This window comes from Oncorhynchus mykiss, chromosome 29 (assembly GCF_057628025.1).
Source record: "Oncorhynchus mykiss isolate SJ-2025 chromosome 29, ASM5762802v1, whole genome shotgun sequence".
NCBI lineage: Eukaryota > Metazoa > Chordata > Actinopteri > Salmoniformes > Salmonidae > Oncorhynchus > Oncorhynchus mykiss.
Window position 1 is genome coordinate 5,503,026 of NC_143050.1, and position 26,465 is coordinate 5,529,490.

The following is a 26,465-nucleotide window of genomic DNA, read 5'->3' on the forward strand; positions in this document are numbered from 1 at the left end:
TCCACTCCCCACTAGAAGAGGTTAGTATATAATGTGTTCCACTCCCTACTAGAAGAGGTTAGTATATATAATGTGTTCTACTCCCCACTAGAAGAGGTTAGTATATATAATGTGTTCTACTCCCTACTAGAAGAGGTTAGTATATATAATGTGTTCCACTCCCTACTAGAAGAGGTTAGTATATATAATGTGTTCCACTCCCCACTAGAAGAGGTTAGTATATATAATGTGTTCTACTCCCTACTAGAAGAGGTTAGTATATATAATGTGTTCCACTCCCCACTAGAAGAGGTTAGTATATATAATGTGTTCCACTCCCTACTAGAAGAGGTTAGTATATATAATGTGTTCTACTCCCTACTAGAAGAGGTTAGTATATATAATGTGTTCCACTCCCCACTAGAAGAGGTTAGTATATATAATGTGTTCCACTCCCCACTAGAAGAGGTTAGTATATATAATGTGTTCCACTCCCCACTAGAAGAGGTTAGTATATATAATGTGTTCCACTCCCCACTAGAAGAGGTTAGTATATATAATGTGTTCCACTCCCCACTAGAAGAGGTTAGTATATATAATGTGTTCTACTCCCTACTAGAAGAGGTTAGTATATATAATGTGTTCCACTCCCCACTAGAAGAGGTTAGTATATATAATGTGTTCTACTCCCCACTAGAAGAGGTTAGTATATATAATGTGTTCCACTCCCCACTAGAAGAGGTTAGTATATATAATGTGTTCCACTCCCCACTAGAAGAGGTTAGTATATATAATGTGTTCCACTCCCCACTAGAAGAGGTTAGTATATATAATGTGTTCCACTCCCCACTAGAAGAGGTTAGTATATATAATGTGTTCCACTCCCCACTAGAAGAGGTTAGTATATATAATGTGTTCCACTCCCTACCAGAAGAGGTTAGTATATATAATGTGTTCCACTCCCTACCAGAAGAGGTTAGTATATATAATGTGTTCCACTCCCTACCAGAAGAGGTTAGTATATATAATGTGTTCCACTCCCTACTAGAAGAGGTTAGTATATATATAATGTGTTCCACTCCCCACTAGAAGAGGTTAGTATATATAATGTGTTCTACTCCCCACTAGAAGAGGTTAGTATATATAATGTGTTCTACTCCCCACTAGAAGAGGTTAGTATATATAATGTGTTCCACTCCCTACTAGAAGAGGTTAGTATATATAATGTGTTCCACTCCCCACTAGAAGAGGTTAGTATATATAATGTGTTCCACTCCCTACTAGAAGAGGTTAGTATATATAATGTGTTCCACTCCCTACTAGAAGAGGTTAGTATATATAATGTGTTCCACTCCCTACTAGAAGAGGTTAGTATATATAATGTGTTCCACTCCCCACTAGAAGAGGTTAGTATATATAATGTGTTCCACTCCCCACTAGAAGAGGTTAGTATATATAATGTGTTCCACTCCCTACTAGAAGAGGTTAGTATATATAATGTGTTCCACTCCCCACTAGAAGAGGTTAGTATATATAATGTGTTCCACTCCCCACTAGAAGAGGTTAGTATATATAATGTGTTCTACTCCCCACTAGAAGAGGTTAGTATATATAATGTGTTCCACTCCCCACTAGAAGAGGTTAGTATATATAATGTGTTCCACTCCCCACTAGAAGAGGTTAGTATATATAATGTGTTCCACTCCCTACTAGAAGAGGTTAGTATATATAATGTGTTCCACTCCCTACTAGAAGAGGTTAGTATATATAATGTGTTCCACTCCCTACTAGAAGAGGTTAGTATATATAATGTGTTCCACTCCCTACTAGAAGAGGTTAGTATATATAATGTGTTCCACTCCCCACTAGAAGAGGTTAGTATATATAATGTGTTCCACTCCCTACCAGAAGAAGCGGTTGTCTGTGGTGTCCTCTTTGATCCGGCGGTGAGCGTTGAGGCTGAGGTCCATGCTGATGCCGCTAGAGGACCAAGCGAAATAAAAATTCCCAGAGTTCAGGACTTTCCTGACGTCAGCGATGCGGTCCTCGTCACTCGGGTCGTTCTTCAGAGAAACAAACTCTGTAGACGTGACCCGGAACACCTCAGAGTCTTGCACCTTCCCTACGGAGCTACAGCCTGCTGCTACTACCAAGCTGTGGAGCATGGAATCACCTGGAGAGAGGGAAGAGGGGAGGAGAGAAAATGAGATGGAGAGGCGGGAGGGGAGGATGGAGAGGAGAGAATGAGAGGAGAGTTGAGGAAAGGAGGAGATGGGGAGGAAGAGATGAGGATGAAAGGAAGAGAAGAGGAGACGAGGAGGAAGGAGGAGAGAGGAGGAAGAAGAGAGGAGAGAGGGAGACGAGGAGAAGGAGGAGGAGGAATAGAGGGAGAAGGAGTGGAGACGATGAGGAGGAGGATGAGAGGGGAGAGGAGTCGAGGAGGAAGAGAGGAGAGAGGGAGAAGGAGAGGAGACGAAGAAGAGGACGAGAGGGAGAAGGAGTGTAGAACGAGGAGGAGAGGGAGAAGGAGGGGAGATGAGGAGGAAGAGGAGAGGCAGATGAGGAGAGGGGGTTGAATGATAAGAGAGAGAAAAGGAGGAAGAGGAGGAGATAGTAAAAACATGGGGAGATGGAAATAGCAGGCGGGAAAAGAGAGATGATAGGATGAGAAGAAAGAGATAGATGGACAGGAAGAACAGTGTGTTAAACCCCATGCCAGCATACGGTCATTACCAGTATAGGGTTTAACTGAGCTTGTTGTTTGCCTTCCTTCCTTCCTTCAGAGTCAGTAAACAAGTAGTGTTATATCAACGTGATCTGATCTGCAGAACTGGCTTTGATCTGTTTAAAGCGTAGCTTCCTACCATGTTATCATAACAGGCAGGCTTTCAAGATCAAGCAGAGGGCAGGAGACAGAGAAGCTCTGCAGTCAACAGGCAGGACTTACTATATAGACTTCTGGCTCCCTAACGAAGAAGGCTTCTCACAACCCTACAGTTCAACGCATTGTTTTAGCAACCCTCTGTAAATGGCATTGATTACAACTAGGAAGAATGTTCTGCACTTGCCATGTGATCAACCACGCTTCATTGGGCTGGGCGATATGGCCAAGATATCATATCACATTTTGACGTTATCTGGCAGTATTTTATATTTATTAATAATAAAAATGCTTAATATTCATGACCCTAGGGTGGTACACACAAACATAAGTGATTTAAAATGGGTATTTCTACATTCTGATGGTTTTATACTGTTCAACCAAACCATTTTCGGCATTATCATAAAGATGTCAACATTATCATAAAGATATACCGCATTATCATAAAGATTTCGCCATTGTCATACAGATTCCAGCATTATCATAAATATTTGACGTTATCTTAAAGATTTCAGCATTGTCATAATGATATCTGCATTATCGTAAAGATTACTGCATTATCGTAAAGATTTCAGCATTATCATAAAGATTTCTGCATTAACGTGAAGATTTCAGCATTATCGTAAAGATTCCTGCATTAGCGTAAAGATTTCAGCATTATCATAAAGATTCCTGCATTAACGTAAAGATTTCAGCATTATCGTAAAGATTCCTGCATTAACGTAAAGATTGCAGCATTATCATAAAGATGGCTGCATTATCGTAAAGATGGCAGCATTATCGTAAAGATTCCTGCATTAACGTAAAGATTTCAGCATTATCATAAAGATTCCTGCATTAACGTAAAGATTTCAGCATTATCGTAAAGATTCCTGCATTATCATAAAGATGGCTGAATTATCGTGAAGATGGCTGCATTATCGTAAAGATGGCTGCATTATCGTAAAGATTTCAGCATTTCCTGCACTTTTTTTGTTATCCTTTCCACACTGTGCCAGTCAGGGATGCATGATATGGACAAAGTAAGTTAAAATAAAAGTGTTCATTCAGTATTTTTGTAATTGTCATTATTACAATGATATATATATATATATATAATATAAAAACATCAGATTAATCAGTATCAGCTTTTTTGGTCCTCCAATAATCGATATTGGTGTTGAAAAATCATAATCGGTCGACCTCTACCTTGAATACACTGTTGTTTGACATATATAATAAATAAATAAATAAACCAGGGCGGAATTATTGTGACAGGGTAGGAATGAAAGTGTTAGTCAGCGTTCTTCTTCGTGTAGCTAGCTAGCTATCATATTCATGCTTCACCTAATTCCTTTCTGATTTAAAAATATTTTTCACAAACAACATGCTGACCTAGTCCTAGACCAGAGGAGTATACTACGAAGTATAAAATAAAACAAGAGAGATTATTTCTCAGAGTTTAGTCTGAGTTTAGAGTGATGAAAAATAGCTAACAGCTAACTCTCATGTCTCTTCATTGAGCAGAGCAGCCCAAGCGGAGCCATTGCTATGATCAAGGAGTTAGCCAGCTACCTTGCCTGAATATTCTGAAATAACTTTTTAGTTTTTAGAAAAATAAGCTTGAAATGGGCTCAAACACACAGATCTAGGTTTAGCTTCTTTTTTTTTTTTATGAACCAGAAAACAAACTTATTTCTGGTTGTTTTATCAAAGTTACCTGGCTAACTCATTGACCCTGTTTTGTAGTATACCCCTCAGCACTGATCATCTAGCTAGCTAGCTATCCAGCTAACTAGCGCTAAGATTTAACAGCTAATGCGATTTATTTTAGCCACAAATTTCAAAAATACACAAACTGAATGGCAAGTGAAGTGCTCGTGACTCCGTGGTCGAGCAACACCAACAACCGCTCTCTCCTGATGAACAGGGGGGCTGCAGGAAGCGGCATGCAGGATAGGGAGAGTCGACTTGCAAGTCGCAAACAGAGTAAACTGTAAAAACGGACATTACACGCGCCGGAGTTGCTTATCACATGTAACAAACCAAACATTAAAATACCGTTATAGAAGGTTAAAGAAAAAAAAAAACGGTCCGTCCATCAATACCGGAGTGTACAAAACATTAAGAACACCTTCCTAATATTGAGTTGCACCCCCCACCCACTTTTGCCCTCAGAACAGCCTCAATTCGTCGGGGACATGGACTCTGTAAGGTGTCGAAACCTTTCCACAGGGATGCTGGCTTATGTTGACTCCAATGCTTCCCACAGTTGTGTCAAGTTGGCTGAATGTCCTTTGGGTGGTGGACCATTCTTGATACACACGGGAAACTGTTGAGTGTGAAAAACCCAACAAAGTTGCAGTTCTTGACACAAACCGATGCGCCTGACACCTACTAACATACCCTGCTCAAAGGCACTTAAAGTTGTTGTCTTGCCCGTTCACCCTCTGAATGGCACACATACACAATCCATGTCTCAATTGTCTCAAGGCTTAAAACTCCTTCTTTAACCCGTCTCCTCCCCTTTCATCTACACTGATATGAAGTGGATTTAACAGGTGACATCAATAAGGGATCATGGCTTTCACCTGGATTCACCTGGTCAGTCTTATGTCATGGAAAGAGCGGGCGTTCTTAATGTTTTGTACACTCAATGTATAGTAAAATACATTATACCACCCAGCCCTAATACTTCTCAAAGGGTAGGGGGACCCATCCTCACAGGGATAACATTAGATCCATGCTAGGCTATATGATTATACGGTGTTGCATCCAATAGGGTGTTTTTTACAGTAATCAGACCCCCCCCCCCCCCCCAGGTGTCAAGTGACTCACCCAGGTTGAGGCGTAGGACTCCCAGAATCCCATAGGCGTCCATCATCTTGGTGTAGGTGTTCTTAATGGCCTCCTTCTCTGCAGCCGCTGGCGGGTGGACAAGAGACAGTCATTATATGAAAAGACAACACTAATAATGTAACGTAAAATAGTTACTGGACAAGGCCTCAGAAAGTGTTCACAACCCTTGACTTTTACATAATTTGTTGTGTTACAAAGTGGGATTAAAATGGATTTAATTGACTTTTTTTTTTTGTCAACGATCTACACAAAATACGCTAACGTCAAATTGGAAGAAAAATGTGAACATTTGTTTAAAACATTTTTTTTAATTGTCCGGCTGCATCACAGTGTTCTACAGGAGCACCATCGAGAGCATACTGTCGGGCTGCATCACAGTGTTCTACAGGAGCACCATCGAGAGCATACTGTCGGGCTGCATCACAGTGTTCTACAGGAGCACCATCGAGAGCATACTGTCGGGCTGCATCACAGTGTTCTACAGGAGCACCATCGAGAGCATACTGTCAGGCTGCATCACAGTGTTCTACAGGAGCACCATCGAGAGCATACTGTCGGGCTGCATCACAGTGTTCTACAGGAGCACCATCGAGCGCATACTGTCCGGCTGCATCACAGTGTTCTACAGGAGCACCACCGAGAGCATACTGTCGGGCTGCATCACAGTGTTCTACAGGAGCACCACCGAGAGCATACTGTCGGGCCAAATCACAGTGTTCTACAGGAGCACCATCAAGAGCATACTGTCAGGCTGCATCACAGTGTTCTACAGGAGCACCATCGAGAGCATACTGTCGGGCTGCATCACAGCCTGGTACGGCAACTCCACCGCTGCGGACCGCAAGGTGCTACAGGAGGGTGGTACACTCAGCTGAACGCATCATTGGGTTCACACTGCCTGCCCTCCAGGACACCTACAACACAAGGTGTTGCAGGAAGGCCAAGAAGTTAATCAGGTACCACCGCCACCCGAGCCACGGCCTGTTCTTCCCACTTTCATCACTCAGACGTGGGCAGTACAGGAGAATCATGGCTACAAATAAGACTGGCCAATAGCTTCTACCCCCAGACCATCATGCTGCTGAACAGTCAGTAATAGTCAGCTACCTGCTCATGTCCTGTCCATTTTTGACAATATTTAGTGCCTTGTTGCAAACAGGATGCATGTTTGGAATATGTTTTATTCTGTACAGGCTTTCTTCCTTGTCGATTAGATTAGTATTGTGGAGTAACAACTGAGGATGGATCAACATTCTTGTTTTCTCCTATCACAGCCATTAAACTCTGTAACTGTTTTAAAGTCACCATTGGCCTCATGATGAAATACCTGAGCAGTTTCCTTCCTCTCCGGCAACTGAGCTGTATCTTGTAGTGACTGGGTGTATTGATACACCATCCAAAGTCTAATTAATAACTTCACCCTGTTCAAAGGGATATTCAATGTCTGTATTTTCATTTCTACCCATCTACCCTAACAATAGATGCCGTATTTTTGCAAGGCATTGGAAAACCTCCATGGAAAACCTCACTGGTCTTTGTGGTTGAAACTCACTGCTCGACTGAGGGACCTTACAGATAATTATGTGTGTGGGGGTACAGAGATGAGATAGTCATTCCAAAAAATCATGTTAAACACTATTATTGCACACAGAGTGAGTCCATGCAACTTATTATGTGACTTGTTAAGGCAAAGTTTTACAACTGAACTTATTTAGTATTGCCACAACAAAACTATTACTTATTGACTCAAGACATTTCAGCTTTTCATTTTTAATGAATTTGTAAAATTCTAGAAAAACATGAGTCCATTTTGACATTATGCGTTATTCATTCATTACAATGTTGATTAAAAAATTTTTAAAAAAAAATATTTAACTAGGCAAGTCAGTTATTAAGAACAAATTCTTATTTACAATGACGGCCGACCCCGGCCAAACACTAAGCCAGACGACGCTGGGCGCCTTACGGGGACTCCCAATCACAGCCAGTTGTGACACAGCCTTGAATCGAACCCGGATCTGTAGTGTCACCTCTAGCACTGAGATGCAGTGCCTTAAAATCGCTGCGCCACTCACGAGCCCAATACACTAAAGCAAATATACATTCATCCAGGTGGCATTTTATTGTTTATTTAAAAAAATATACAGTAAATTAATATTATATAGACCAAAATACCAATAGATGTAATTTCAGTATGTAGGGCTTGGCCTTAAGATGCAAATATGTATTTTCAGCACCATCCAGAAATTGACATTATTAAACCTATTCAGGTGCATTGCTAGTAAACTAAACTGGTTGAAGAGACAACATTTCAACCCGTTTTCCTCACGTGGTCTTCCACTGCACTGCAACAGGACTGATTTATAGAGGCGAGGGATAAGGGGCTGTCTTATGATCTTATCTTATGACATTATGATGGTATCTTATGATCGTATCTTATGATCTGCATGTTGATGACATTCTCCCGTATAATCAATCTATCTAAACACAGCGTGGTTTAAGGTGGGGAATTGGGAATGTAAATTTAAGCATTTTTATTAAAATTGGCCTTTAAAAAAAACCCTGTGTATTTAACGAAAGTATCTGTGATAATCTATTAGACCAATCAGTGTGCGTCTTACATAGCACGGCGACGGCGCCCGACTCGAACATGAGGCATTCATCTCTGTTCCTGGTTTCCACGATGACGCTGTACGGGGGCGGGTCCAACTTGTGGTAGATGCGATATCCTTTGCTGAAGGCCATGCTAGATCCAAGATGAGGCTGCCAATGATGTCACACCTGGAACAAAAAAGGACACAGGAAGTAAAGTGCTGATTTACAATGACTGTGACGTGGTTGTTTTAAATGCACTGACTGTGAGTCGCTCCGGATAAGAGCGTCTGTTAAATGACCAACATGTATTGAATGCTAAATGTATGACAGCTAGCCTGTTTCACCAGGAGAGGAGAGATACTGTACGTGTGAGCGTAGGAGTCAGATTGGGACCCCCACCCCCCCAAAAAAAAAACATTTGTAAAATGCATATCTGCATGCTGAGTGTTCGTACTCCTTACATGCTGACCACATCGCTCGCGTTAAAAAATAAAATGTACATGTTATTCAATCACCCACACTGCTAGCGAGGTTATGCGTAGCCAGGCGCTAAAATATAACTTTGTTCTATTTGTGACGCTTGACGTGCTGCAAGTGCATTTCAGGTATCCAACAATAGGACAAATGAGCTAGCAACAGCAAGCTAGCTAGCTAACTAAATGGCTGTGAATGTTTCATGTGTTTCGACCTGTCCCCAAAATAATATAGTTGGTTCAGAGTTCGTTTTTGATATTTCAACCTGTATGTCCTGATCGCGTCTGGTGCAGGACAGGCGCGCCCGGTCTAGTCAGGATGCCGGACAGGCGCGCCCGGTCTAGTCAGGATGCCGGACAGGCGCACCCGGTCTAGTCAGGATGTCAGACAGGCGCGCCCGGTCTAGTCAGCATGTCGGACAGGCGCGCCCGGTCTAGTCAGCATGTCGGACAGGCGCGCCCGGTCTAGTCAGCATGTCGGACAGGCGCGCCCGGTCTAGTCAGCATGTCGGACAGGCGCGCCCGGTCTAGTCAGCATGTCGGATGCGCCCGGTCTAGTCAGCATGTCGGACAGACGCGCCCGGTCTAGTCAGCATGTCGGACAGACGCGCCCGGTCTAGTCAGCATGTCGGACAGACGCGCCCGGTCTAGTCAGCATGTCGGACAGACGCGCCCGGTCTAGTCAGCATGTCGGACAGGCGCGCCCGGTCTAGTCAGCATGTCGGACAGGCGCGCCCGGTCTAGTCAGCATGTCGGACAGGCGCGCCCGGTCTAGTCAGCATGTCGGACAGGCGCGCCCGGTCTAGTCAGCATGTCGGACAGGCGCGCCCGGTCTAGTCAGCATGTCGGACAGGCGCGCCCGGTCTAGTCAGCATGTCGGACAGGCGCGCCCGGTCTAGTCAGCATGTCGGACAGGCGCGCCCGGTCTAGTCAGCATGTCGGACAGGCGCGCCCGGTCTAGTCAGCATGTCGGACAGGCGCGCCCGGTCTAGTCAGCATGTCGGACAGGCGCGCCCGGTCTAGTCAGCATGTCGGACAGGCGCGCCCGGTCTAGTCAGCATGTCGGACAGGCGCGCCCGGTCTAGTCAGCATGTCGGACAGACGCGCCGGTCTAGTCAGCATGTCGGACAGGCGCGCCCGGTCTAGTCAGCATGTCGGACAGACGCGCCGGTCTAGTCAGCATGTCGGACAGGCGCGCCCGGTCTAGTCAGCATGTCGGACAGACGCGCCGGTCTAGTCAGCATGTCGGACAGACGCGCCCGGTCTAGTCAGCATGTCGGACAGGCGCGCCCGGTCTAGTCAGCATGTCGGATGCGCCCGGTCTAGTCAGCATGTCGGACAGACGCGCCCGGTCTAGTCAGCATGTCGGACAGGCGCGCCCGGTCTAGTCAGCATGTCGGACAGGCGCGCCCGGTCTAGTCAGCATGTCGGACAGGCGCGCCCGGTCTAGTCAGCATGTCGGACAGGCGCGCCCGGTCTAGTCAGCATGTCGGATGCGCCCGGTCTAGTCAGCATGTCGGACAGGCGCGCCCGGTCTAGTCAGCATGTCGGACAGGCGCGCCCGGTCTAGTCAGCATGTCGGACAGGCGCGCCCGGTCTAGTCAGCATGTCGGACAGGCGCGCCCGGTCTAGTCAGCATGTCGGACAGGCGCGCCCGGTCTAGTCAGCATGTCGGACAGGCGCGCCCGGTCTAGTCAGCATGTCGGACAGACGCGCCGGTCTAGTCAGCATGTCGGACAGGCGCGCCCGGTCTAGTCAGCATGTCGGACAGACGCGCCGGTCTAGTCAGCATGTCGGACAGGCGCGCCCGGTCTAGTCAGCATGTCGGACAGACGCGCCGGTCTAGTCAGCATGTCGGACAGACGCGCCGGTCTAGTCAGCATGTCGGACAGGCGCGCCCGGTCTAGTCAGCATGTCAGACAGGCGCGCCCGGTCTATTCAGCATGTCGGACAGGCGCGCCCGGTCTAGTCAGCATGTCGGACAGGCGCGCCCGGTCTAGTCAGCATGTCGGACAGGCGCGCCCGGTCTAGTCAGTATGTTAGGCTACGGGACTAACAGTCAAAAAGGCTCCAAAGTGTTCTAATTCTGAAAGACTTCAACTTACAGTTGTGATCATATTTCTGATCATCTCTTGTCTGTTCTACCGCACCGTGGAAAGGCCAAGGAACTACTATACTCTCTGCTGACAGACCACCACCATCACCATTTCTATTGTCAGTCCATCATGTGGGTTGATGGACAGATAAGGCACATAACATGTGCAGTATAAAGGATTGGAAGCATTTACCATCACAGCCTACGGCTTTCCATATGGAAATATATATAGAGCATTCAGAAAGTATTCAGACCCCTTGACTTTTTCCAGATTTTGTTACATTACAGCCTTATTCTAAAATGTATTAAAATTGTCCCTCTCTCATCAATCTATACACAATACCCAATAATGACAAAGCAAAAACAGGTTTAGAAATTTTTGCAAATGTATTAAAACAAATAAAACGGAAATATCACATTTTACATAAGTATTCAGACCCTTTACTCAGTACCTTGTTGAAGCACTTTTGGCAGCCATTACAGTATTGAGTGTTCTTGGGTATGATGCTACATGCTTGGCACACCTGTATTTGGGGAGTTTCTCCCATTCTTCTCTGCAGATCCTCTCAAGCGCTGTCAGGTTGGATGGGGAGCGTTGCTGCACAGCTATTTTCAGGTCTCTCCAGAGATGTTCGATCGGGTTCAAGTCCGGGCTCTGGCGGGGCCACTCAAGGACATTCAGAGACTTGTCCCGAAGCCACTCCTGCGTTGTCTTGGCTGTGTGCTTAGGGTCGTTGTCCTGTTGGAAGGTGAACCTTCGCCCCAGTATGAGGTCCTGAGCAGGTTTTCCCCAAGGATCTTTCTGTACTTTGCTCCTTTCATCTTTCCCTCGATCCCAGTCCCTGCTGCTGAAAAACATCTCCACAGCATGATGCTGCCACCACCATGCTTCACCATGGGAATGGTATTGGCCAGGTGATGAGCGGTGCCTGGTTTCCTCCAGACTTGACTCTTGAAATTCAGGCCAGAGAATCTTGTTTCACCCTTTAGCCCAAGTGGGCTGAGGAGTGGCTTCTGTCTGGCCACCCTACCATAAAGGCCTGATTGGTGGAGTGCTGCAGAGATGGTTGTCCTTCTGAAAGGTTCTCCCATTTCCACAGAGGAACTCTGGAGCTCTGTCAGAGTGACCATTGAGTTCTTGGTCACCACCGTGACCAAGGCCCCTCTCCCCTGATTGCAACGTTTGACCAGGCGGCCAGATCTAGGAGAGTCTTGGTGGTTCCAAAAATCTTTCATTTAAGAATGATGGAAGTCACTGTATTCTTGGGAACCTTCAATGCTGCAGAAATGTGTTGGTACTCTTCCCCAGATCTGTGCCTTGACACAATCCTGTCCCGTGGCTGTACGGATAATTCCTTCGACCTCATGACTTGGTTTTTCCTCTGACATGCACTGTCAACTGTGGGACCTTATATAGCACATATGTCAGAGTCAAGGCCCGCGGGCCACATCCGGCCCGCAAGAAGGTTTTTTACGGCCCCTGGGATGATCTTGATTTATTATTAGAACCGGCCCGCAGCAAGCCGGCAGCCCGCAGATCTTTTACACGCACCAATACTACATTTCCCACAATGCAAAGGTGACGCACCGAGCAGTAGGCTGCTTCATTTCAATATTTATTGGCACAGCAGTCGTCAGCATCACAGTAAAATTAACTTTCAGATACCCATCAAAAATGGCAAAACGGAAGGTGGATACTGAGAACCGGGGGTTTCAAACAAGGTGGGAGTCGGAGTATATGTTCACGAAGGTAGCTGGAAAACCTGTGTGTCTTCTGTGTGGAGAAAGTGTGGCGGTACTGAAAGAGTATAATCTGAGACGACATTATGAAACGAAACACGCGGACAAAAACAAGAATATGGACATGGAACAAAGGCTACAAAAGGCCAGTTTTATTTTGGCAGAAGAGATCGCTAAATCAGCCCGGCCATTTACGGAGGGGGATTTCATCAAAAACTGCATGATTAAAGTTTGTGACGAAGTTTGCCCAGAAAAAAGGCAACTCTTTTTAAATGTGAGTCTGAGCAGAAACACCATTGCCGAGAGAGTAGACCAGTTGTCCATCAATCTAAAAGAGCAGCTTGTGAAAAAGGGAAAAGATTTTATTGCATATTCCTTGGCTGTGGATGAGAGCACCGACATTTCTGACATTGCCCAGTTGTCAATTTTCATCCGCGGAGTGGACTCCAACCTAAGCGTGACAGAGGAGTTTTTGGCTTTACGTCCTATGCATGGCACAACTACGGGGCATGATTTGTATGAAGAGGTGTCAAGATGTGTAAATGAGATGGAGCTGCCTTGGGAAAAACTCGTGGGTTTGACAACCGACGGAGCACCTGCGATGTGTGGACACAGGAGCGGACTGGTGGCGAAGATACGGGAAAAGATGCAAGAGGAAAACGCGACAGGTGAGCTGACAGCTTATCATTGTATCATACACCAGGAAGCGTTGTGCGGTAAAGCCTTGAAAATGGAGCATGTAATGAGCATCATCACGCGCACAGTTAACTTTATCAGAGCCAAAGGTTTGAATCACCGCCAGTTCAAGGCATTTCTGACGGAGTTAGAAACGGAGCATGGTGATTTGCCTTATCACACAGAGGTGCGATGGCTAAGCCAGGGAAAGGTGCTTCAAAGATGTTTCGAGCTTCGTGAGGAGATTTGTCTGTTCTTGGACAGCAAAGGGAAAGACACAACACAACTCCGAGACGAAATGTTTCTGTGTGAAATGGCTTTTCTGTGTGACATTACGAGTCATCTGAATGCAATAAACTTGCAGCTGCAGGGTCGGGATCGTGTCATCTCTGATATGTACAGTACAGTGAAGGCATTTAAAACCAAACTGACTCTGTGGGAGACGCAGATGCGGAAAGAAAATTTGAGCCACTTTCCCAGCTGCCAGACCATGAAAGAGAAGCTCTCTACCAGTGCGTTCCCGAGCACACAGTTGGCTGATAAAATAGGTATGCTTGCCGCTGACTTTCGACGCCGATTTGCTGACTTTGAAGCACAAAAAAGCAGGTTGGAACTGCTCGGTAACCCATTTGCTGTTGACGTGGAAAGCTCACCACCAAACCTCCAAATGGAGTTGATTGACCTCCAATGCAATGATGCACTGAGGGCAAAATATGCGGCAGTGGGTGCTGCGGAGTTCGCCCGTTTCCTCCCCGGCACAATGCCCCAGCTGCGCATCCAGGCTGCTCAAACGTTGTCTATGTTTGGCAGCACATACCTGTGTGAACAACTGTTTTCTTTGATGAACCTGAACAAAACATCACACAGAAGTCGACTTACTGCTGAACACCTCCACTCAATTCTGAGGATTTCTTCAGCTCAGAGCCTTACCCCGAACATTGATGAACTTGTGGAAAAGATGGGACACCACCAAGTATCACCCTCAACCTCAAACAAGTGAACATTACTGTGCAATCACATATTTAGAGTTTTTACTCAGTTCAAGTTTAAAAGTTAAAATTTAATATTTGTTTTCACTGCATGTTACTTCTCCTTAAACAAAGTGTTGTTTTTGATTAATAGATTTTTGCACTTTATTTTTTTGTATTTCAATCCAATTATATTTTAAAAATATTTCAGTTGAGTGGATGATAGAAAATTGCTATTATTGTTTTTTCTTTGAAGTAAATTTAGCCCACTTTTGCTAAAATAGAAAATATAGTCTACTGATGGTGCCTTGAATACCGGTTTCTTTCATTTAATGTTCATGTTATGGGGATATTTATATAAAGGAAATTTGTCTTTTGTGTCTGTTGAAAATTAAAGATTACTGACAGAGCCATAAGAAAATATTGCTTTATTTATCTGATCATATTGTAATATATTTGTTAGGTTTTCAGTAGGTTCAATTAGGTTCACTAGACTATATGCGTCATTTAAAAATTTTTCAATGAACATTCGAACAGTCCGGCCCTCGTCTTGTAGCTGATTTTTTTATTTGGCCCTCCGTCCATTTGACTTTGACACCCCTGTTATATAGAGAGGTGTGTGCCTTTCTGAACCAGGTTTTCATCAAGGATCTCTCTGTACTTTGCTCCAGACTATAAGTGTTGCACAACGTGCTTCAACAAAGTACTGTATACATGGTCTGAATACTAATGATATGTCTGGGGAGTTTTTGTGCAAAAAATTCTAAAAAACTGTTTTTGCTTTGTCACTATGAGGTATTGTGTGTAGACTGATGAGGGGATCCATATAGGGGATAGAACCATCCCAGCTATGTAGATTTTGCTGTGAAAAGTCAGAATCATTAAATCAACATTTGAAAATAAATAAATAAACAAAATATTTTAAAAATAATATAATAAAATTAAAAATACAATAAATTTGGTACTGTCCATATAGAACATATTTTGGGGTAGCAGGTTCAGGAATGGCTGAAGAATTGAAACATTTACCTGAAGTCAACTCTGCAAATAGCACTGCTGGGTGATTTGAAAAGTCATAGTCAATCGATCAATAACATAATAATACTCAATACTCAAAAATGTGTATCTTTAAATTTACAATCTCTCGAAACTATGAGAATAAAAAGGTTGAGCTTTTGTGAAACATCATAGCGGAAAAATATTTAGCAAATAGAAATCCAAAATGGATGATGTTGAGAGATAGATGGGAGGAGTTGAATGGAGCTGAAGGGTGGGACTGGATGATGTTGAGAGAAAGATGGGAGGAGTTGAATGGAGCTGAAGGGTGGGACTGGATGATGTTGAGAGAAAGATGGGAGGAGTTGAATGGAGCTGAAGGGTGGGACTGGATGATGTTGAGAGATAGATGGGAGGGGTTGAATGGAGCTGAAGGGTGGGACTGGATGATGTTGAGAGATAGATGGGAGGAGTTGAATGGAGCTGAAGGGTGGGACTGGATGATGTTGAGAGATAGATGGGAGGGGTTGAATGGAGCTGAAGGGTGGGACTGGATGATGTTGAGAGATAGATGGGAGGGGTTGAATGAAACTGAAGGGTGGGACTAAAAACAACAAGATAACCAATGTAAAACATTCGATGTCCGTAAAATGTGTATAGTATGTACAGTCTATTAGATGGAAGTAGAAGCCTAAGTGTTGTTGTCCATTAGTTTACTCCAATTAGGGAAGGGGTGGTAGGGTTAGGGGACAATAAAGGAAATATAAATATATATATATATATATATATTAAACAAATAAAAATGAAAATGGATGCAGACAATTATACTGATGGAAGCCACAACCTGCAATATTAAAGCTGATCTATCCCTTAAAAATGGTTTAGCCTACACTGCATTACACACGGCAATGGACAGGTTGTCCCAATCATAATCCCTGACCTGCTCCTGCTGATGTAAACCTTAACTAAAGGCTCTGTGGCCAGTCAAATGCTTCTTCAAAAAAATGTAAATGTATTTTTCCTAAAAAAAAAAAAGGCAATACCTGTGCCCGTGTACTAGGTCCTACTGATGTCCCGTTCAGTTAGAGAGGGAAGACTAGGTCCTACTGATGTCCCGTTCAGTTAGAGAGGGAAGACTAGGTCCTACTGATGTCTCGTTCAGTTAGAGAGGGAAGACTAGGTCCTACTGATGTCCCATTCAGTTAGAGAGGGAGGACTAGGTCCTACTTGATGTCTCGTTCAGTTAGAGAGGGAAGACTAGGTCCTACTGATGTCTCGTTCAGTTAGAGAGGGAAGACTAGGTCCTACTGATGTCCCGTTGTTAGAGAGGGAAGACTAGGTCCTACTGATGTCCCGTTCAGTTAGAGAGGGAAGACTAGGTCCTACTGATGTCTCGTTCAGTTAGAGAGGGAAGACTAGGTCCTACTGATGTCCCATTCAGTTAGAGAGGGAGGACTAGGTCCTACTGATGTCCCGTTGTTAGAGAGGGAAGACTAGGTCCTACTGATGTCCCATTCAGTTAGAGAGGGAGGACTAGGTCCTACTGATGTCCCATTCAGTTAGAGAGGGAAGACTAGGTCCTACTGATGGTAGGCTAGTTGAGAACACCTTTATTTAACCAGGTAGGCTAGTTGAGAACACCTTTATTTAACCAGGTAGGCTAGTTGAGAACAAGTTCTCAATGTTAGGGGGCATGCTGAGGGTATGTTAGGGGGCATGCTGAGGGTATGTTAGGGGGCATGCTGAGGGTATGTTAGGGGGCATGCTGAGGGTATGTTAGGGGGCATGCTGAAGGTATGCTGAAGGTATGTTAGGGGGTATGCTGAAGGTATGTTAGGGGGCATGCTGAAGGTATGTTAGGGGGCATGCTGAAGGTGTGTTAGGGGGCATGCTGAAGGTATGTTAGGGGGTATGCTGAAGGTATGTTAGGCGGCATGCTGTATATTGAGGGTGTATGCTGAAGGTATACTGAGGGTATATCGAGGGGGTATGCTGAAGGTATGTTAGGGGGTATATCGAGGGGGTATGCTGAAAGTATATCGAGGGGTATGCTGAAGGTATGTCAAGGGGGTATGCTGAAGGTATGTTAGGGGGTATGCTATAGGTATGCTGAGGGTATATCGAGGGGGTATGCTGAAGGTATGCTAGGGGGTATGCTGAGGGTATATCGAGGGGGTATGCTGAGGGTATATCGAGGGGGTATGCTGAGGGTGTATCGAGGGGGTATGCTGAGGGTGTATCGAGGGGGTATGCTGAGGATGTATCGAGGGGTATGCTGAAGGTATGTCGAGGGGGTATGCTGAAGGTATGTTAGGGGGCATATCGAGGGGGTATGCTGAAGGTATGTTAGGGGGTATGCTGTATATTGAGGGGGTATGCTGAAGGTATGTCGAGGGGGTATGCTGTATATTGAGGGGATATGCTGAAGGTTTGTCGAGGGGGTATGCTGTATATTGAGGGGCCATGCTGAAGGTATGTTAGGGGGTATGCTGTATATTGAGGGGGTATACTGAAGGTATGTCGAGGGGTATGCTGAAGGTATGTTAGGGGGTATGCTGAGGGTATATCGAGGGGGTATGCTGAAGGTATGTTAGGGGGTATGCTGAAGGTATGTTAGGGGTATGCTGTATATTGAGGGGGTATGCTAAAGGTATGTTGAGGGGGTATGCTGAAGGTATGTTAGGGTAAATGGCTAAAAGCATGGGCTTTTATCCCTGTTAGCTTAAGATTGAAAATAATTAAATTGACCTGATTATAAAAAGCCATCTATAACAATGCTTTAGTCTGCAATGCTTTACGCTAGAAACAAGCTGTAAAATGTTGTGGAAAGACGTGACTCCGAGGCACATATGGGATATATTTGGTTTGTCTCTATGATAATCAGAGTCTGCGCTACAACCTTCTATAGCCGAGGAGAGAAAATAGTTACTTTGCTTAGGAAGTAAATGTGTAATTCTGTCACTATCAATTGACATTGAACATTTCAACAGGCTGTGGAAAACTAAATTAAAAATATATATATATTTCTTAGAATTACATAATAATTAAACAAAAAATGCCTTATTAGGATATATGGTCATTCTAGAGTGCCTTTAAATTCACTTTTATAAGAAGGAGTTTGGCCAGGCTTTGGTTTGAGGATCATGCAGTGAGCTATGCATGCCTAGTTTGTTCATTTAGCCTAGCAGATGTTCTTATATTTCCATGCCCTAATCACAAGCCAACACAAATCTATTTTATAACAATATCATGCAATAAAATGCATTAAATAAGAAAAAGATAGTTTTCCAAATAAAAAGTTACAAGTGAATATAGGTGTCCCTGAAGATTTGCGTTCGCTGTGTTAAAAAATAAATGAGTATTTTTCTTGTTCAGTTGTACCAACTGAAATATCTGGTCATCAATGAATTAAAGAAAAATACGTTATTTTTTTTAACACAGCGAACGCAAATCTTCACTTGTAACTTTTTATTTGGAAAACTGTTGAGCTAAATGTTTAGAGTTGATAGACAACTTTAACGAAAATCTTCACTTGTAACTTTTTATTTGGAAAACTGTTGAGCTAAATGTTTAGAGTTGATAGACAACTTTAACGAAAATCTTCACTTGTAACTTTTTATTTGGAAAACTGTTGAGCTAAATGTTTAGAGTTGATACACAACTTTATCACTGTTCCAAACTTACTTCTTTTTTTTTATTTTTTTAAACAATAGCCTGAATAGAAATGAAAATGTCTCCGGTGCTCCAGCAATGCGCTCATTGGTCGTCATGCTCTGTTGTGGATTATTTTGTTCTTTTATTTTGAAGTTCCTGCTCGTCTCCAGTCATGTAAAAGGATGTAGAACTGCATAAAAGGCATTTTTTTTCCCCCATTCGGACCGTAAATAAGAGTAGTAAGTGTATATCTAATGCTCTGGTCTGTGCTAGGAGTCAGGGTAAACGGTAGGCAAGTTCTCTGCTATCCACTTGTTTTAATTATTGTTTTGGGTAGAGGGGAGGGTCGCTTGTTATTTTTCATTCTTAACTGCTGCATCAGATTCATAGCTTTAACTATATAACTTCATACAACCAGTTGGCCTTATATATATATATAAGGCCAACTGGTTGTATGAATTGGGGATCTATCCTCCCACAACTGTCCCCAGAGTCTGTTGGGGCTATTTCTTTCTCGACAAACTGATCAATAGAATAGGTCAACGTCTCTGATACCAGCTGTAGCCAAGGCCTCTACACTACACGCGCTCAGCCATGCGGTATATTTTTTGCCAACAGTGATTGAGTTATATTATTAAGACTAAATTATGACAATCTACCCATCATATTGCGATTAGTACGCTATCTTACATAAGTCTGCAAATGCTATGATGCCTGTGAAGCATTATTACAAAAGGTGCACTTTCTATGGTGAAAATTCACCATTCCCAAACTTGAAACTCACACTCAGCCCAATGCATAAGGAGTGATTTTGCTGTTCATTACTCGGCGGCTGAGGAAAAGTCAAATGTGGATAGTTATACTAAAAAGTATATATATTTTAACTTTATTTAACTAGGCAAGTCGGTTAAGAACAAATTCTTATTTTCAAATGACGGCCTAGGAACAGTGGGTTAACTGCCTTGTTCAGGGGCAAAACGACATATTTTTACCTTGTCAGCTCGGGGGTTTGAACTTGCAAACTTTCGGTTACTGACCCAACGCTCTAACCACTAGGCTACCTGCTGGTTACCGACCCAACGCTCTAACCACTAGACTACCTGCTGGTTACTAGTCCAACGCTCTAACCACTAGGCTACCTGCTGGTTACCGGCCCAACGCTCTAACCACTAGGCTACCTGCTGGTTACTAGTCCAACAGTCTAACCACTAGGCTACCTGCTGGTTACCGGCCCAACGCTCTAACCACTAGGCTACTTGCTGGTTACTGGTCCAACACTCTAACCACTAGGCTACCTGCTGGTTACCAGTCCAACGCTCTAACCACTAGGCTACCGGCCCGACGCTCTAACCACTAGGCTACCTGCTGGTTACCGGCCCAACGCTCTAACCACTAGGCTACCTGCTGGTTACCAGTCCAACACTCTAACCACTAGGCTACCTGCTGGTTACCGGCCCAACGCTCTAACCACTAGGCTACCTGCTGGTTACCAACCCAACGCTCTAACCACTAGGCTACCTGCTGGTTACTGGCCCAACGCTCTAACCACTAGGCTACCTGCTGGTTACCGACCCAACGCTCTAACCACTAGGCTACCTGCTGGTTACCGGCCCAACGCTCTAACCACTAGGCTACCTGCTGGTTACCGGCCCAACGCTCTAACCACAAGGCTACCTGCTGGTTACCGGCCCAACGCTCTAACCACTAGGCTACCTGCTGGTTACCAGCCCAACGCTCTAACCACTAGGCTACCTGCTGGTTACCGGCCCAACGCTCTAACCACTAGGCTACCTGCTGGTTACCGGCCCAACGCTCTAACCACTAGGCTACCTGCTGGTTACCGGCCCAACGCTCTAACCACTAGGCTACCTGCCGCCCCGAACACGGTAAGGACACAGGTCATTGCATCCTAGACTTACATGTTCTGTTAAAAATGAATGACCATCATCTACATGTAATGTCTGTCATTCTGAGCACCGTGGGTGGACACCCTAATCGGGTTACACACCCAATGCACATGGGTACGGTACATTTCTCAAATATCCAGTACATTTTTAAAAAAGGTTGCGGCGCCACATTTCATAACGGAAACCCTGATTACATACACATATTTACAATACAAATACATACAAACTTCAAGAGTTGAGCAGTTTGATAGGATGTTGGCACAAAACTAGTAGCTGCTCTCAGATTTGTATGGCAGAGCTCTATACCTGTGCCCGGAGGTCGTTCAGTGTGTGTGTTTTAAAGTCAAAAAGTTATTAGTTCCTCTTCTTTCCCACTCTTTTTTGTTTTTGTAACTGTCATTTATCGTCAGCATCATCACCACCACACCTTGCTGTAAAAAAAAAAAAAACATTGCCAGTGTGTGCATCTGCAATATCCTGGTGCCGCAGGGGCATACAACGCTGCTATCAGACATCACACAGCGATGCTGCTGTCTTGGATAGGGATCACAGGCCTTGGATAGGGATCACAATCCCTACCCAGCCCTATTGATAAACATGAGCTAACTGGCCATCGGTAGGTTGACTCACAAAGTTTAATACCGACAAAAAACAACCATTAGCTACGTATTCGGTAGTACAACATATTATTTACCAATGACTTCTAAAATATTGTAATAATGAGTGACACATTGCGACATACAGTGTAGGCCTATTTAATAGCAAGGTAGATTATAATTGCCAAGGCTGCAGTCCGCAAGATACCTGGAGGTTACCAACGACTAGGCCGAGAAGGAAAGACCAAACAAAACAATAACAAACCAAAAAATAATAATCTATCGAGCCAGTCACGACTTGTGTGTAACCATCACCAACTGTGTGCCCAAGATGCGCAGCTCTCTTTCCTATTCCAAGTGCCCACGACAGATCGTTTTTTTTTGTTGTTGATCTTTGCCTAGTGCTGCATTGCGAAGATGACAGCCTCCCCATCCCCCCTTTTAGATTTCAATAGCTAACATCTCTTGTCACGAAGGAGAAAAAAATGTATGACTTTTGTCTTTTCCTTGTCTTGGGGATGATTAGATGACAAACTAGTTAACGTTAACTAGAGTAACTAACGATAGGCGCGGTGGGAATTCACACCAGATGGATTTAGTTAGTTAGTAATCACATCAGCAGCTCACATGAACTCATTTAATTTAACAAATTGCTGCAAATAATATTGAAATGTTTCTCTTGCTCATGACAGCTTATGTAGCTAGCCACAAAAAAAATCACCAGCTAAGGAAGGCTAACGTTTGCTTATTTCCTCGTATTCATCCATCGCTTTTGAATGGTCGATTTCCTTAAGCAAATGTTAACAACTTGACACATTCCGAGCAAACAAACTGCAGACTGAATCGTCAATCGTCTTTTGACGTGTTTCATACACCGTAGGGAAAAAAATGTATATTTGCTAAACCTCTTACCGTTTCTCCCCGCCGGGTTTTTCGTCTCACAATCCCCTCCTGGTCCGTCTTCTTCTTCTTCTTGTTAAAATTTGTATTGGCAGATCGCTTCCAATTGAAAAGGTGAAAACACCACCACCTACTGTCCTGGAGTGTGAGTTTCCGGTGTTAAATATATATTTATCTTACCTAGCCCTGTGTTTCCGCCTACCGTTCTGGAGGGTGAATTAATTCCACTTGGTGACAACAACAACAAAAAGGGGGGGTTGCCCTACCAACTACCTTACAATCATTAAAACATCACACTATTCCACTACTTGGCCCTATCCAGGCTGCAGAGGGGAGGATGGCTCATAATAATGTATGGAACAAATAGAATGTCATCAACACCATGGAAACCGTGTTTTTTTTTAATATGTTTATTTTTTTTCACCTTTATTTAACCAGGTAGGGCAAGTTGAGAACAAGTTCTCATTTAAAACTGCGACCTGGCCAAGAATAAAGCAAAGCAGTGTGACACAGACAACAACACAGAGTTACACATGGAATAAACGATAAACAAGCCAATAACACAATAAACAAGTCAATGACACAGTAGAAAAAAATAAAGTCTATACACAGTGTGTGCAAAAGGCAATAAATAGGCCATAGGAGCGAATAATTACAATTTACCAGATTAACACTGGAGTAATAAATGAGCATATGATGATGTGCAGGTAGAGATACTGGTGTGAAAAAGAGCAGAAAAGTAAATAAAAACAGTATGGGGATGAGGTAGGTAGATTGGGTGGGCTATTTACAGATGGACTATGTACAGCTGCAGTGATCGGTTAGCTGCTCAGATAGCTGATGTTTAAAGTTGGTGAGGGAAATAAAAGTCTCCAGATTCAGTAATTGTTGCAATTCGTTCCAGTCATTGGCAGCAGAGAACTGGAAGGAAAGGCGACCAAAGTAGGAATTGGCTTTGGGGATGATAAGTGAGATATACCTGCTGGAACGTGTGCTACGGCTGGGTGTTACTATGGTGACTAGTGAACTGAGATAAGGCGGACCTTTACCTAGCATAGACTTATAGATGACTTGGAGCCAGTGGATCTGGCCACGAATATGTAGCGAGGGCCAGCCGACTAGAGCATACAGGTTGCAGTGGTGGGTGGTATAAGGTGATTTGGTAACAAAACGGATGGCACAGTGATAGACTGCATCCAGTTTGCTGAGTAGAGTATTGGAAGCTATTTTGTAGATGACATCGCCGAAGTCGAGGATCGGCAGGATAGTCAGTTTTACGAGGGTAAATTTGGCGGCGTGAGTGAAGGAGGCTTTGTTGCAAAATAGAAAGCCGATTCTAGATGTGATTTTGGATTGGAGATGTTTAATATGAGTCTGGAAAGAGAGTTTACAGTCTAACCAGACACCTAGGTATTTATAGTTGTCCACATATTCTAGGTCGGAACCGTCCAGGGTGGTGATGCTAGTCGGGCGGGCGGGTGCGGGCAACGAACGGTTGAAAAGCATGCATTTGGTTTTACTAGCGTTTAAGAGCAGTTGGAGGCCACGGAAGGAGTGTTGTATGGCATTGAAGCTCGTTTGGAGGTTAGTTAGAACAGTGTCCAAGGAAGGGTCAGAAGTATACAGAATGGTGTCGTCTGCGTAGAGGTGGATCAGGAAATCTCCCGCAGCAAGAGCGACATCATTGATATGTACAGAGAAAACAGTCGGCCCGAGAATTTAACCCTGTGGTACCCCCATAGAGACTGCTAGAGGTCCGGACAACATGCCCTCTGATTTGACACACTGAACTCTGTCTGCAAAGTAGTTGGTGAACCAGGTGAGGCAGTCATTAGAAAAACAATGGCTATTGAGTCTGCCGATGAGAGTTGATTGACAGAGTAGAAAGCCTTGGCCAGGTCGATGAAGACGGCTGCACAGTACTGTATCTTATCGATGGCAGTTATGATATCGTTTAGGACCTTGAGCGTGGCTGAGGTGCACCCGTGACCGGCTCGGAAACCAGATTGCTCAGCGGAGAAGGTACGGTGGGATTCGAAATGGTCAGTGATCTGTTTATTAACTTGGCTTTCGAAGACTTTAGAGAGACAGTGCAGGATAGATATAGGTCTATAACAGTTTGGGTCTAGAGTGTCACCCCCTTTGAAGAGGGGGATGACCGCGGCAGCTTTCCAACCTTTAGGGATCTCGGACGATACGAAAGAGAGGTTGAACAGGCTGGTAATAGGGGTTGCAACAATGGCGGCGGATAGTTTTAGAAAAAGAGGGTCCAGATTGTCTAGCCCAGCTGATTTGTACGGGTCCAGGTTTTGCGGGGGGGGGGGGGGGGGGGGGGGAGCGAAGCTGTTGGCCGGGGTTGGATTAGCCAGGAGGAAGGCATGGCCAGCCGTAGAGAAATGCTTAATGAAATGTTCGATTATCATGGATTTATCGGTGGTGACCGTGTTACCTAGCCTCAGAGCAGTGGGCAGCTGGGAGGAGGTGCTCTTGTTCTCCATGGACTTTACAGTGTCCCAGAACTTTTTGGAGTTAGAGCTGCAGGATGCGAATTTCTGCTTGAAAAAGCCTTTGCTTTCCTGACTGACTGCGTGTATTGGTTCCTGACTTCCCTGAACAGTTGCATATCGCGGGGACTATTCGATGCTAGTGCAGTACGCCACAGGATGTTTTTGTGCTGGTCAAGGGCAGTCAGGTCTGGAGTGAACCAAGGGCCAAGTATTCTTAAATGGAAGAAGTTTGGAACCACCAAGACTCTTCCTAGAGCATTGGCACCTCCGTTCTTAGTTCTGTTCTTAGTTCTGCATTTTTTGAAAGGGGCATGCTTATCTAAGATGGTGAGGAAATTACTATTAAAGAACGGCCAGGCATCCTCGACTGACAGGATGAGGTCAATATCTTTCCAGGATACCCGGGATATATTTGATACCGTTCCACCAATTCCGCTCCAGCTATTACCGCGAGCCCGTCTTCCCCAATTAAGGTGCCACCAACCTACCGTGGTATCCTACACCAGGCCAGAACCCTTGGAGAACGTGGCCCTATCTCATCCTACACCAGGCCAGAACCCTGGGAGAACGTGGCCCTATCTCATCCTACACCAGGCCAGAACCCTGGGAGAACGTGGCCCTATCTCATCCTACACCAGGCCAGAAACCTGGGAGAACGTGGCCCTATCTCATCCTACACCAGGCCAGAACCCTGGGAGAACGTGGCCCTATCTCATCCTACACCAGGCCAGAACCCTGGGAGAACGTGGCCCTATCTCATCCTATACCAGGCCAGAACCCTGGGAGAACGTGACCCTATCTCATCCTACACCAGGCCAGAACCCTGGGAGAACGGGACACCATCATTCAACACACCTTGTAACTCTTCTGCAGAAAAATCTCCAACACCCAAGTGCTTCTCTGCAGCTGCCACCACAACATCTACGTTCTGTGATTTATGTTCAAATTCTGCGGTACAGTCGATAACCATGGCTATGGCTATGAAATGCTAAGAAGCCAACTTTACTGAAGGACATGCCTTGAATGGACGGAAACCCTGGTACAGAGATTTACCGGGATTTTCCGCCCCAAATCACCTCCTTGTCCAGGGATAAATAACTGCGAGAAACTCTTTAATTGTAATAAATTGTTTTTTGAACAGCATGGCGTGAAATGGAACTGTTTTAATTTATGCGATTTCTAAATATTCATTATATTCTAAATATTGCTTCTCTACGGCTTCTAGCTTGGCGGTTCACAATACATCTCAGTATGGGAGTGCGGTTCACAATACATCTCAGTATGGGAGTGCGGTTCACAATACATCTCAGTATGGGAGCACGGTTCACAATACATCTCAGTATGGGAGTGCGGTTCACAATACATCTCAGTATGGGAGCACGGTTCACAATACATCTCAGTATGGGAGCACGGTTCACAATACATCTCAGTATGGGAGCACGGTTCACAATACATCTCAGGATGGGAGCACGGTTCACAATACATCTCAGTATGGAGCGCGGTTCACAATACATCTCAGTATGGAGCGCGGTTCACAATACATCTCAGTATGGAGCGCGGTTCACAATACATCTCAGTATGGAGCGAGGTTCACAATACATCTCAGTATGGAGCGCGGTTCACAATACATCTCAGTATGGAGCGAGGTTCACAATACATCT

At 44.5% G+C, this 26,465-nt stretch overlaps 1 protein-coding gene across 27 annotated transcripts in view; it reads right to left on the reverse strand.

The window, feature by feature from the left end:
• Positions 1–22,442, reverse strand: part of synj1 (synaptojanin 1) — a 94,327-nt gene extending 71,885 nt beyond the window's left edge. For 11 of the 27 annotated variants that reach the window (XM_090226383.1, XM_090226374.1, XM_090226366.1 and 8 more), the window contains exons 1-4: positions 22,310–22,413; positions 8,320–8,479; positions 5,678–5,764; positions 1,885–2,152 (exon numbers count right to left, since the gene is read on the reverse strand). In XM_090226383.1, coding sequence (XP_090082509.1) covers positions 1,885–2,152; positions 5,678–5,764; positions 8,320–8,443 — 479 coding nt within the window. In that variant the 5' untranslated portion in view covers positions 8,444–8,479; positions 22,310–22,413. Of the gene's footprint in view, positions 1–1,884; positions 2,153–5,677; positions 5,765–8,319; positions 8,480–21,107 lie in introns of all 27 variants that reach the window. The other 16 variants (XM_090226381.1, XM_090226378.1, XM_090226372.1 and 13 more) reach the window with 4 other exon arrangements.
• Positions 22,443–26,465: the final 4,023 nt, after the last annotated feature.